Raw genomic sequence first — 14,064 nt, forward strand, 5'->3', positions numbered from 1 at the left:
CAAAAAAAAAAGTACTATTTTAATATATGTCACCATTCTAAATAATGATATCTAAGCTACAGAAACTAAAAGCTTTCAAAATATAGAGACTTAGCTAAAAAAAAATCAAAATCATGTGGGAACTGGATGGAGTATATATCATCTCTGTTATCCTCTCTGCTACTGGAAGTATACCAATGACAGTAAAAATACAGAGAACGAGCTTCCATTCTAATACTTTTATTTAACCATAAAAGTAGATATGCTATACACCTGGGAAATAATCCATACAGCACTGAATATAAAGGAATAATAGTAAGATAGTGACTTGTCTCAGGACTGTTTCTACCTGAACCCCACAAAAAAGATAAGAATGAGATAATAGCCAAAATTTATATATCACTTTAAGGTTTAGAAAGCATTTTACATATATTATCATGTGTAATAAGTGATAGTAAGTTTTATGGGATTTTGTTTTATTTAACAGTTGTATAATATTTAATTTCAATGCGAAGTACTAGAAATTTAAGCAAAAGCTTTAATTCCTAAACGAATTCCTTAAAAGTTTTGAACAAATAATAAGTTTAAACCTATTTTCTTATTGCTTTTCCTTTACCTCTCACTGAGAGACACCATCAAATGTGACTAGGCATCAATTAATCCGGGTTGTACTCTCACCTCTGCCATTTAGCAATCCTGTGACTGTGGGCATATTGATTGTGCTTAGTTTTCTTTATTTATAAAATAGTCAAAATGATACTGATACTACTTGGGACATGAGGTAAGTGGTTTATAAACAATAAAGTATCTTATAAATGTGACTATTATTAATTTCAATTGGCAGTACTTCCTAATTAGTTAAGTTTCTCTTCCCTTCAGCTTCTCATTGTGTTTGGTCAAGAAACACTTAAGTGAAATTTTAAAAGAAACTCTGAAATGTATATTTTTGTAATAATGCTAATGGCTTGCAATAACACTTAATTTTTACAAAATATTTTACATGCATAATTTCATTTGAATCAGGAGGTAGGCACTACAAGTATTAGTAACCTGTTTTGAAGTAAGGCAACTGAAGCTCACTGAGTCTGAGTGACTTGCTCAAAATCACACAGCAAATAAAAGACAAAGCCCCAGTGTGAACCCAAAACTCTGACTCTAGGATCAGACCTCTCTCTACTCCATCATGCTATACAATAATTTTAAAAGCTTTTTGTGGTACAGATGACATTTATTTTTAAAAGGGCAGATTAGTAGTTTCATGAATATAATAAAACACTGATTTACAGTGTATTTATTTACAATATTTTAGTTGATAGTTGCTGTCTTCATTAGGGTCACTTAGAATATAAAAATAGTTTTTAAGTGATTAATTATGTCAGTGTTTACTCTTTATTTTTTCCTTGAAGCAAATGTGGAAATTTTAACATTATTTTAAAGAAGTTAAGGGAAGAGGATTCTGGGAAGATGGCAGAGTAGGTCAGAAAACTTTAAGCTCTCCATATTTCTTCTCCAAAAAAAAGACAGAACATAGCCTCAGAGCAGCAGAAATAAACACAGGGTAAAGAAGTTGTCCTCCTAGGACAACCTGAGAAGACCCCCAGGAAAGACTCAACCTCCAAGGGTGGAAGTTTTGACCACAGTGGAGTGCCTCCAAGCCGACTCTACAGAATCAACAAACAATAAGCCCTGGGAACCGCTGGACAGAGAGGCAGCCTCAGTTTTAGAAACTTTCATCTTGCAGACACTGGGGAGGGGTGTGGGGGACGGGCCAGGTCTGACTGCTGAGTAAAAGATTAAAGGACCTTCCACTGTTGAGGGATGCCAAGCACAGCTGTGCAGACCAGATGCGTTCAGGGCTATGGCTGCCAGGAGAAGGAGCTAGCACACACCTGGTGAGAGCAGTAGTGAGGGCCAGGGACCCTGTTGGATGTGGGCACTTGCAGGATATCAGAGTCCCTGGTTTTGAGAGACAGCAGAGAGCAAGATCATTTTTGAGACAGTGTGACTGGAGGCCCTAGCTGCGGCTTAGGAATGGAGAGGAGAGCCCAAGGTTGGGTCCCAATGCAGGTCTCATAAAATAACAGTAACCTGAGGCTTGGGACATCATTCCCCATACCTTGGGACTACAGTTTGATTATACTAATAGCTGCTATTATAAATGTATATATAGCTGCTATAAATAGATACATATAAATACTATATATAATATATAAATAAATATATATATAAATACTATAGCTGCTATAAATAAATAAATGAATGGATGGATGGATAGATGAATTGATTGATTAATTAATTAATTAATAAGTAGATAAATAAGTAAATGAATGAAGGAATAAAAAATCAAAAGTGAAAAACAGAGAAACTCTACTCTGTATCAGCAATATTATTCAATATTGTTTGAGACCATTTAAAATACGTAGACAGTATAAAATACCTGAGTGTATACCTGCCAAAACAGTTTTATTGTTTTATATTGAATCTTCTCTTATTGAATCTTCTGTGTACATGGCAATGTTTTTTTTTCATTCTGTATTTAAATTTAAGATTTTTTTTAAATTTATGGCTGTATGGAGAATAGAAGAATTCATGACTAAACAAGAGATAGAGAACATTATGAAATGCAAAATGGATAACTCTGATTACATTAAATTGAAAAGTTTTTGCACAAACAAAGCCAATGCAATTAGATTAGAAGGAAAGTAGAAAATTGGGAAAGAATTTTTACAGTCAATCTCTCCGATAAGGGCCTCATCTCTAATATATATAGAGAATTAAGTCAAATTTATAAGAATACAAGTCATTCCCCAATTGAGAAATGATCAGAGGATATGAATAGGCAGTTCTCAGATGACGAAAATAAAGCCACCTACAATCATATGAAAAAATGCTCTAAATCATTATTGATTAGAGAAATGCAAATCAAAACAACTCTGAGGTACTACACCACACCTATGACAAAACAGGAAAATGATAAATGCTGGAGAAGATATGGTAAAATTGGAACACTAATACATTGTTGGTGAAGTTGTGAAATGATCCAACCATTTTGGAGAGCAGTTTGGAACTATGCCCAAAGGGCTATAAAAATGTGCATAACCTTTGACCCAGCAATAGCACTTCTAGGGCTATATCCCAAAGAGATCATACAGATGGAAAAAGGACCCACGTGTACAAAAATATTTGTAGCAGCTCTTTTTGTGGTGGCAAAGAATTGGAAATTGAGAGGATGCCCATCAATTGGAGAATGGCTGAGGAAGTTGTGGTATATGAATGTAATGGAATACTATTGTGCTATAAGAAATGATGAGCGGGAAGACTTCAGAAAAACCTGGAAAAGCTTGTATGGACTGATGCTGAGTGAAATGAGCAGAACCAGGAGAATGTTGTACACGGTAACAGCCACATTGTGCGATGACTAATATTGATAGACTTAACCCTTCTCAGCAATACAAGGATCTAAGACATCTCCAAAGGCCTCATGATGGAAAATGCTATCTACATCCAAAAAAAGAACTACAGAGTTTGAATGCAGATCAAAGCATACTATTTGCTATTTTTTTTCTTCTATTGTATTTTGTTTCCTCTTTCTGGTGGTTCCTCCTATTGGTTCTAATTCTTACTTGCAATATCACTAATGTGAAAATGTTTAATAGGAATGTATATGTATAGCCTATATCAGACTGCATGCCATCTTGGGGAGGGAGGTGAAGAGGGAAAGGCAGAAAAATTTAAAACTCAAAAGCTTATGGAAGTGATGGTTGATAAATCAAAATGGATTAATTTTAAAAATTAAACAAAAATACAAAAAAAGAACTTTGGGGAAATTCTTATTGTCCTTAAGGAAAACAATTCAATAAATATATCATGAGGTTAAAAATATAAATTTGACTACCAGCTTAACCTACTAATTTGTTGATCATTAAAAGCTATTACCTAAGAGGATACTGCCTAAAAGATGCATTACACCACCAGGAAATTTTCACATCTCTTCCTTTTTCTTTGAAAAACTTTAATAATTCAATTTTTCTTCTTAAAATTGGAGCTTAAAAAAAATTTAGCTTACAAAATTCAATAAATAAAATATTTTGTTTTTATATTACATACATGTTACTGTTGTTGTTCATCCTTTGTTTTCAAAGAGGACCAAAGATATCATGGGGTGATGTCTTGACTTTCACATGAATTGGATTTAAATTCTAAGGCACAGAATTCTAAATTGCACAAAGCTGTCAGCCTTACTCTCGCCTGCAGAGTCATTGAAGTCCAGTGGCAGAACAAAAGCCAAGATGATCAGAGATGGCCCAGGATGCAGTAGATGACCTTGGTGTCTTCGATACCTGACTGAGCTCTAAGTGCTCAACAGCACCTGCTTCAGCCACCTTCATTGCCATTGGAACAAACTGTTCTCATCTGCCCATTCTGCTGAAGGTCATCTACACAAGCTAGGGGTAGGCATCCACACAATTCACTAACAGGTTTGAGGCCTTTTGGTTACCCTCAATCTGGTTTAACTCATCTGCTGAGACAGTTTTACCAGGGTATGGCTGCTGCACTTGCTACAGCTTCTTGGAGCTAGAGTTGAGAGTTGAGTGAATCAGGTGGATACCAAGGGTGATGAGCAAACCTGAATAGACCTTAGCAACTCCTCTCACCAGAGGTACTAGTCCTCTCACCAGAGGTACTAGTCCTCCCTGAACACTCATAAACATACATGCATGAATTATCTCTCCATACCTAACAAATCTCTGCTTAAAGGCCTCCAAGCAAGGTGAGCACGCCATTTCTTGAGGCAGCACATTACACTTTTGGACACCTCTAACTGTTATCAGGTTTTTCCCAGCATCTAATCTGTATTTACTCTTTTCAACTCCCCCTGCCCCGCTCCTGATTTCCCTCTCTTGGGCCAAAAAGAACAAGTACAAGTCCTCCTCTACACGACAATCCATCAAATATTTAAATATAGTTATTATGTCATCATATCTCTGCCCCTTATCTTTCCCTCCCCCACACCATTCTTCCTTTTTTCCAGGGTAAACATAGCCAGTTCCCTGAACTGATCCTCAGAGTCTGTCTGGATTCTCTCTGGTTTATCAATATCTTTAATAAAACATGATACCCACACAAATAGTACCCCATCTCTGCAATAAAGTGGATATATTTTCTTAATTCTTCCATACAGCCATGCTTGGCCACTATAATAATATAGGGTTCCATTTTCCTCTTTTGTTCTTTCCATTTATACTATTTTATTCCTTACATATATTATTTTCCCAATTATGCTTACTTTACCATGCTTCTCTGAATTCTTCAAATTCACCGTCTTGAATAGCTCAGTTATATTACAATAATCCACACATCAAAATGTTTTTAGATATTTCCCAATAAATGAGGACCTGCTGTTTCCAGTTTTTTGCACATAAAATGCTATTATTAATAGTTTGGTACATGTGGGACTCATTTGTATCTTTGACTTGTTTTGTGTACATGCATAGGGTATATATGAGTCTAGGTCAGAAAATATTGATATTCTAGTCACTTTACTACCACACTTCCAAATTGCTTTATAGAATTGCTGAACCAATTCACAGTCTGTAATACTATATTAGTGTACCTGTCTTTCTACAATGGGACAGCTAGGTGGTACAGTGTATAGAGTGCCAGACCTGGAGTCAATAAGGCTCATCTCCCTGAGTTCAAATCTTGCTTTAGACACTTATTAGCTGTGTGATCCTGGGCAAGTCACTTAATTCTGCCTCAGTTTCCTCATCTATAAAATGAGCTGGAAAAGGAAATGGCAAAGCACTCCAGTATTCCTGTCAAGAAAACTCCAAATGGGGTCATGAAGAGTTGGACATGATTGAAAAAATGACTGAACAACAACAACTTTCTACAGCCTCATCAACATTGACTTTTTCCATCTTTCATTATCTTTGTAATTTCAGAGGTGGAGGGAAGAAGGTTTTCAGAATTGGGTTTATTTACAATTTTCTCATTATTAGTAATGAGAAGCAATCTTTCACATGGTTGTTAATAGTTTGCAACTCTTTTTTAAAACTGTTTACATTTTATTACCTTTCCATTGGGTAATGGCTCCTAGTCATGTGTATCTGTGTTAATTCCCTGCACATTTCAGATATCAGACCCTTATTAGAAAAAAAATTACAAAGATTTTTGTCCAATCTATTGTTTCCCTTATCCCAGCTGCTTTGACTTTATTTCTGCAAAAGTTTCTCAATTTCATATAATTGATGAAATTGTGAATTATTACTTTCTCAGTTAAAGATTCTCTTCTTATTATCTAACTTTGTATCTCACCCACCCTCCACCTTGTACCTAGCACATTAGTCTGCACAAGACAAGTCTTTAATATATATTTATGATCTGATGAACTCTATTTTTGTAGATAAGAAAACTGAGGGTCAGAAAGGCAAAGTGATTTATCTAAAGTTATATAGCTAGTAAGAGGCAAAGTCTTGATCTAAGGTCTTTTGACTCTAAATTCAGTGCCCTTTTTATTAGAACATAATTGCAGTTGCTATCTTTCTCATAAAGGAACTCTCACTCCTGCTCCATTCTTACCAAGGTTTAGGTTAGATGCTAGGTCCTCAATGAAAGATTCCCAGATCCTTTCAGTTATTATTATTAATTCTTAATTTATCTTGTATCTCACATATTTGTGTACATGTAAATACCTTACGCACAACAGAATGTAATCTTCTTGGGGGGAAGGAACTATTTGTATTGATCTCAATAACTTTAGCACAAAACCTGGCAACATAGTAAGCAATTAATAAACATTTGCTGAAGTCAACTGAACTAAATGCTATCCTCTCCATCCAGTGAGCTAAGCTCTCCAATGTCCTAACCTTCAAAGAGGCAATCCTAAATAGGAAAAAGTTTCAATAAATTATCAAGAACAAGATTTCTATACAAGTTACCCCTAAAAAAGAAGGAGTTATGAAAGGTTTTCTTCTCACAGAGAATTTGGAAGATGAACTGTTGCCCCAGATTTAAAAAAAAAAGTAGTTCTTCTAGTTTAATGGATTGATAAAAATAACCTAACAGCTAATAATAATAATAATAGAAATTACTTATTATTAAATTACCTATCCTAGTGATAAGTAGGACTCTTCTTAAAAACAAGAGACAGGCTGTGCAAAACAGGAAAGGGAGAGGGAATGCTGTATGTGAGGAACAGCAAGGTGGCAGGTCTGGCTAGATCACAAAGTGCATTGGATTTGAACTATGAGAAGTATTATAATAAACCTGAAAAGGGAAATTGATGTTCAAGTTTTCTGACTTACGTTCTTCTGTGTCTTTGAGATCAGTATGTTTTGCTTATATGCAGAATATATTTTTCTTTAATGTTACTGTTTTTTGCTTCTATTCTTCCAGATTGTCCTTTACTTCTGTGTATTTCCATTCCCAATCAGTTCTCTATTTTGAATCTTTGGTGAAACTTGCCGGCATGAATTTCTTCTATTCATGAAGTTTTTCTATCCTGCCAATCATTTATTCTATGCAGGACACAAATTTTGTTTTCACAGTTCCTATTTTTCTTTTAAGCCATTCAGGAACATCTTGCTATGGTCCCATGCTATCTTTGGAATCCATGGTGTCTTCTGCCTCATCAGGTGTTGATTCATTATCTTTTATCTTGCAGTATTCTGCTAGGTGTAACAGTGAATAGGGGCATTGGACCTGGAATCAGTAAGACCCAAGTTCAAATCCAGCCTTAGATACTTAGCTTGTAACCCTTGACAAGTCACTTAATCCCTTGTTTGTCTCAGTTTCCTTATCTGGAAAATGGGAATAATAATATCTACATCCCAGGGTTATTAGGAAGATCAAATGAGAGATAGTTATAAAGAATTTATCACATTGTCTGGTCCATAGTAAGTATGATATAAATGTTAGCTATTATTAATAATAATTATTATTATTACTAACACCATTATGCATTCATTCACATATACATGTGTATATCTGTATTGCATAAATATACACACATACATGTACATAATACCTATACACATCTACATGTGTGTGCACCTGTGTGTACATATTTATATGTGTATGGATACATTTACATAGATATGTGCATTTTACATATGTGTACATGGTAACATGTGGTATGTATCCATCTAAATATGTGTATACAGGTAGCATCCATACATGTGATCACATACATGTGTGTATGTATACATGTGTACATGCACACCCATACATACATACATATATGCCTCATTCTGTACTCTTATTCTTTAACCTATCTTTCAGAAGGTGAGCAGCATATTTCATCACTAGTCCTCAGGAATTGTGAGTGGTGATTACATTGGTCAGAGTTCCTGTCTTTCAGAGTTATTTGTTTTATAATACTGCTGTCAGTGTATGAATTGTTCTGTTGGTTCATAGGTTCTTCTTAGATTTCTCTGACACTATCCATTTCATCATTTCTTACAGCACACTAGGATTCCATCATATTTATATACCATAACTTGTTCAGCCTTTTCTCAATTGATGCACACCCCCTCAGATTCCCATTATTTGCCACCTCAAAAAGAGCTATAAATATTTTAGTATAGTGCAGTAAGTTTGTTAGAGTTTGTTTATCCTAGGACCAATTCCTCCCTTAATCTACCACCTCTCTAATTCCCTTCTCTTTCCCTATTGAATTAAATATATTTCTTTACTCAACTGTGTATGTATATTCTTCTCTCCTCTAACCAGCTTAGATGAAGGTGAGGTCAAAAAAATACCCCCATTTCTTCCACATTTTTTTTGTAGATTTCTACCTGTATAAGATAATTTTCCCTAACAATGTTTTCCTTTCCCTCTTCCCCCTGTGTATTACTCTTCCCTTTTTATGATCATAAAGATATAACAGAACCATGGCTACACTTTCTGTCTAATAGACTCTGAAGTGTTTTCTTACATGGTTCAATGTCACAGGACAAAGAAGGTATAGCCTCTAATATAGGTGAGGAAACCTCCAACCTGAGGTCATCTAAAGCTAGTGATGGAAAAATAAATGCTGACACATCTACCTACTTGGGTGATCAGAGGTTAGGATCAGGATAATAGTACTTTTAGTGAACTTATTTATTGCCTTGACATAATTGACTCTATTTCATATTAGACCATCATTTTGTGATAACGTGTTTTGATATTTGTTTTTCATAACTTGTTTTTCCAATATTAAAATAAGCATATGTCTGGTTTAGATTTGTAAACAATATTAAGTGTGTTTGTGTAAAACTGGTAAAAATAATATATGAAAATATAATATACAAATATATATTAACTATAAACATCTATCATATACATAAATAATGTATAAAACTGGAACCCCCACTTGGGAAAATTTAGTAAACAATCTTATCATTAGTTATCAGGTATAAATCAAATTAATTGATAATCAGATTAGGTCCCTGAACAACAATGAGAATTTGGACGCAACCAGCTAACACCCATAGCAAGAACTATAATAAACCTACCATGGACTCCCAGCCTTCAGCTTGACCTTGAGTTATAACCAAGGTAGCTTCTGCATTCCCCATTCCTGACTTGAGAAGACTCAAGTATTTGCGTAAGGGCAGTACCAATTGACTAAATGAAATGGAGGGAAACACATGGCCTGTGGCTGTGCAAAAAGGAACTTTTGTCACTGAGTACCAGTAGGAGATGTGCTTACTGGGAAGTCTTAAGAACCACCAGATTGGTGTTTCATTCTTAGTGGGGTCAAAGTTTATATTGTTTAATAGAAAAAAGAAGCTGATGTTTGCATGCATATGATTAATAAAGTTTAACTGCTAAGTTAAACATAGAGAAGTATAAATCTAATTAATGTTTCTATTGCACTAGTTGGCACATATAACAGTAAATTGGTTTTGGCACCGTGTTACATTATCACACAATTAGAGTTGGAAGGGACCTTAAAGGTTATTATGGCCTAGATCTGACACCTCTAAGTACCCCTGGTAATTCAGGTTTGATATTAGAATGAAATATGATAAAATAAATATGACAATTCATAAAATTCAATAGTTGACAAAAGGAATTTACTTGGTCAAAGCAAGAGAAAGATATTGAACAAGGATATGCATCAAGAACACAAACTGATTCAGCTGAGTGAAGTTCCCCTGCTTCTAAGTTGGTCTGCCAGCCAAACCTCAGAGACAGGTTTATACAGATTTTTACTCAGGTGACCCAGAAGTGATTTCAATCACTCCAGCCATTGGTCACCTAAGCCACGTCTTGAGGATAGTTTCAATACCTTTTAAGGAAAAAGTAACCTAATTTGCATGGGGTCAGAAGGGTTAGAATCTTGCTCCCATCACAGAAGTTATCTAGTCCAACTCTCACATTTTAAAGATGAGCCAGATAAGGCCAAAGATGCTAAGCAGCTTTCCTAAAGGGAGAAAGAATTTGCAGAGCCAAGATAAAAACAGGGCATTATCAGTTTCAATCATCACACATCACAATAGGTTCCAGAGTAATGAGGCTGCCAAACCTCATCCCTAAGAGAGGCATCCACCTTCACTATCTGAGTACCAGAAGGAGTACTCCTACTTGTGGCACTCATTCAAGCAAGTGTCCAGGATCCATTGCCATAGTGTACAAAGGAAACACGTACTGATTCAATCACAGAAAAAAACATAAACAGCATCCTTAGTACTGGCCAAAGCAACTCCATAACCAAGTTAAATCTATGAGTCTATTGAGTTAAATATGGAAAAGTTTGTATTGCCATTATAATATTCTTGATCAAGAAGGGTCTTAAAATACCAATTTCATAAATATTCAATTTATTCAGGGAAAAGTATGGTCATATAATTGGCTTCAAGTTTGGTTCTGCACACTCTAATTCAACTGAAAAGACATAACTCATTTCCCAGTCAATTATTTTAATATAAGACCTAAAAGTGGATAACATATTCCTTACATAACACCAATAAGGAGATTACTGAAGCATAAAAATCATACACCAAATTTTGGCTTAAAATAAATTAAAATGGTAGTAAACAGATACACTTCACAAATGAAATTAATACTGAAAAAAGAAACTATTACTCTACTACTATGGGCAATTTTAGAATGATTTGGATATTTTATTTTATACTTCTAAACTCACAAAAAATTTAATGATGAAGAGAAATATTTCTGGATCCAATTAAGTAATGCATTTTTGGAATATGTTAACCAGACACCCATTCTTTCCTAAAGAAAGTCACGATTTTAGCTGTGTGACCCTGGGCAAGTGACTTAACCCCAACTGCCTCACCAAAAAAAAAAAAGAAAAAAAGACTTTGGGAAGAAAGCCACGATTAAGAATTAAAGATATATGTGTGTGTGTGTGTGTATACACGCACATAAATATGTATATATGCTTGTATATATATTTATATGTATGTCTGTGTACATGTATCTATATATATATCTATATCTATCTCTATATATCTCTCTCTCTATATATATATATCTATATCTACATCTATATAGATATAGATATAGATATAGATATATATGTAATTCCCAACTAGTTTTAATTTAATTAGAATTCCATTATGGTTCCGAAATAGGATGCAGAGTGTGGAAAAAGATACAAACATTTTTCAACACTCCGGTAGAAGTAGCATACCTGTGCCTTCATCTGAACCTCCCGGAGGAGTTCAGTATAATGCTGTTCCAAATCCTTCTTTTGTTTCTGCCAAGAGCTCTCCTGTGCTTTAATCTGTTCTGCCACTTTATTAAAAGTGTCTTCCTGGGTCTGCTGAAGCTCCCTCAGAGTATCAGACTTGTTTTTACAAACATATTCTAGATGAGTTATCTATATGGTTATATGATAGACACAAGAAATAAGGTCAAATCATTTTTTCCAATTCACAATAAGTTTTTCTTCTCATTTTTATTTTCTTCCTAAATGATATAAAAAACTAAGCCAGACATAAATTAGCACATTAAGAGGGAAACTGAGATAAGTATATTCTGTGATTATACTTTACCTAAAAATTGAAGCATTTAGTTCAGTATTAGTATCATATAAAAGTTATGCTACAAATAATCATAAATAAATCATAAAATCATATAAAATTTTTGCTATAAATATGATCATTTTTTAACTAAGTTATTAAATTTAAAATATATTTCAAAAAAAGATATTCAAGAAATGATATCCAGCAAAAAATTAAGTGAGAAGCTATAGAGCTCCCCTTAAAGTTAAACCAAGAATCTCCATTTAAGAAAAGCTATCCAAATCTGCATACAAATGAATTTGCATACAATAAAATAAAATGTTTCATGCTGATTTGAGGATACCAATAAAAAACTTTGAGGAAAGGCCTTTTCTTTTTCACGTATTCATTCATGTAGCAACTAATGAAATTTATAAATTATAATAATAACAGGAGCTCATTGAAAAATCTATAAAATCATAATAGGCTTAATATCATTATAATAGTTAATCACGTTTAGCATTGTTAAAATTTTCTGATCAAATAGAACATGTTTTTATACAGATTCAAAATCATAAGTATCATTTACACTGTCTCTAAACCTTCCCACTATCATCCTTCCTAGAACATTCTAGTGACCCTACTAATAGGATCAGAGCCAAAATTATCAATAGTAAGGAACTCCTGATGTTGGGCCAAGAAATTGTTTCATGTCTCCAACAGATGAAAAACTTATGGAACCGTTTTTCTCTTCCTATCCCTCAAGAGCAAATGTCAGTACAGCCAAGATCTGGAATCCTTCTCCTAGACCACATGAACATAGTTCTAACCAGCTAGTTCAATAGAGCCAGAAAATGAGCCAATATCTTTAACAGCAACATGTCCACTAAGCCAGTTTAATTTATTATAAACTAAAGAGGGATTTTGAGTGTGTTTCCTTTGGAAAGACTAAAAATTTAAGTCTTATGAAATAGTAAAGTAATCATAAAAGTCTACTGTACTTATCCCTCAAAAAATATTTACTATATTATGAACCACAGATTTTATAATTACATATATCATTATCTTTTAGAAAACATGTTATAAGCATGTAATTATTTTTAAAATGATAATACCTCAATTTTACCAAATCAATTATTTTAAGATTACATTTTTGGGGAACTATAGCTTGTTTCTGTTTTATGCTAAGATAAAGTGTTGGTTTATTAGAGTAAATGACTAAGTCCTTTGAATTGCTTCATCAGTAAGATTAATTTATTTTCTTTTAATTAGGTCCCTGTGGCTAACACTGGCTAGTAGTATTAGCATGTCCTGCACAGAAAGTGGAGCTTAGAGACTTCATACAGACTTCAGTCACATTTACATGCCCACAGCAATGGCATCAAACTGAGTTGTAGACAAGCCATAATTAATGGTATTGAATTATTAACATCCAAATTCTTTTTGAAATAAGATGAATGTCAGCCTTTCTTAATGATACTGTGATGTGGACAAATGTCACTGAATTTAATAGAGGTATCTGGTGCCTGAGGACAGTTACCTTCTCATTAGCCCTGTTGAGGTCTAAGATCAGGGCATCAACATTCTCCTGCAAGACTGCACAAAGCTCAGACCAAGAGAATTTATCCAGCATGCCTTCTGGTTGTTTTATAAGCACACAGCCTGCTACCAAGTGCTGATATAAAGTATGAAGGAAGGTTAGCTTCTCCTGTGAGGAAAGCAAAAAAATTAACTTCAGTATATAAACATTGTAGGAATCTAAATGTACATATACTTCCAAAGCCTGAACAAGATCATAACACAGAATTTCAAAATGTGGCAGTTTTAATTAAATTATTTTTACATTCTAAGAAAAGGAAATATAACTGTTTATAAATTATAATTCATAAATGTTTATAACTGTGACATATTTCTCTTTAAATTTTTTACAAGAAAGGTATGTTATTTAAACCAAGGTGCAATTTAGAATGTTACTATATTTTTTTGAACAATTTAAATAATTTCAGCATTTTCCATGTATACAATTGCTCTAATTCCTTCTCTTCTTTCTAGCTCTCAGGTTTTACACATTTATTATAGGCAATTTATCCCAAGCCCCTTAAGCTTATCAGCTAGTGAAATGAGGGTT

General features: G+C 34.0%; 1 protein-coding gene across 8 annotated transcripts in view; it reads right to left on the reverse strand.

Moving 5' to 3' along the window:
* Positions 1–14,064, reverse strand: part of CCDC171 (coiled-coil domain containing 171) — a 496,773-nt gene that overhangs the window by 291,504 nt on the left and 191,205 nt on the right. For 7 of the 8 annotated variants that reach the window (XR_003569147.1, XM_027863035.1, XM_027863037.1 and 4 more), the window contains 2 exons: positions 13,477–13,644; positions 11,624–11,812 (listed from right to left, as the gene is read on the reverse strand). Coding sequence is in view for 7 of the 8 variants with exons in the window: in XM_027863035.1 (XP_027718836.1) it covers positions 11,624–11,812; positions 13,477–13,644 (357 nt within the window). In the remaining variant the exon portion in view is untranslated. The remainder of the gene's footprint in view (positions 1–11,623; positions 11,813–13,476; positions 13,645–14,064) is intronic. The other variant, XM_027863038.1, reaches the window with a different exon arrangement.

The sequence above is a fragment of the Vombatus ursinus genome, unplaced genomic scaffold, assembly GCF_900497805.2.
Source record: "Vombatus ursinus unplaced genomic scaffold, bare-nosed wombat genome assembly UNPS02014770.1, whole genome shotgun sequence".
Lineage (NCBI taxonomy): Eukaryota > Metazoa > Chordata > Mammalia > Diprotodontia > Vombatidae > Vombatus > Vombatus ursinus.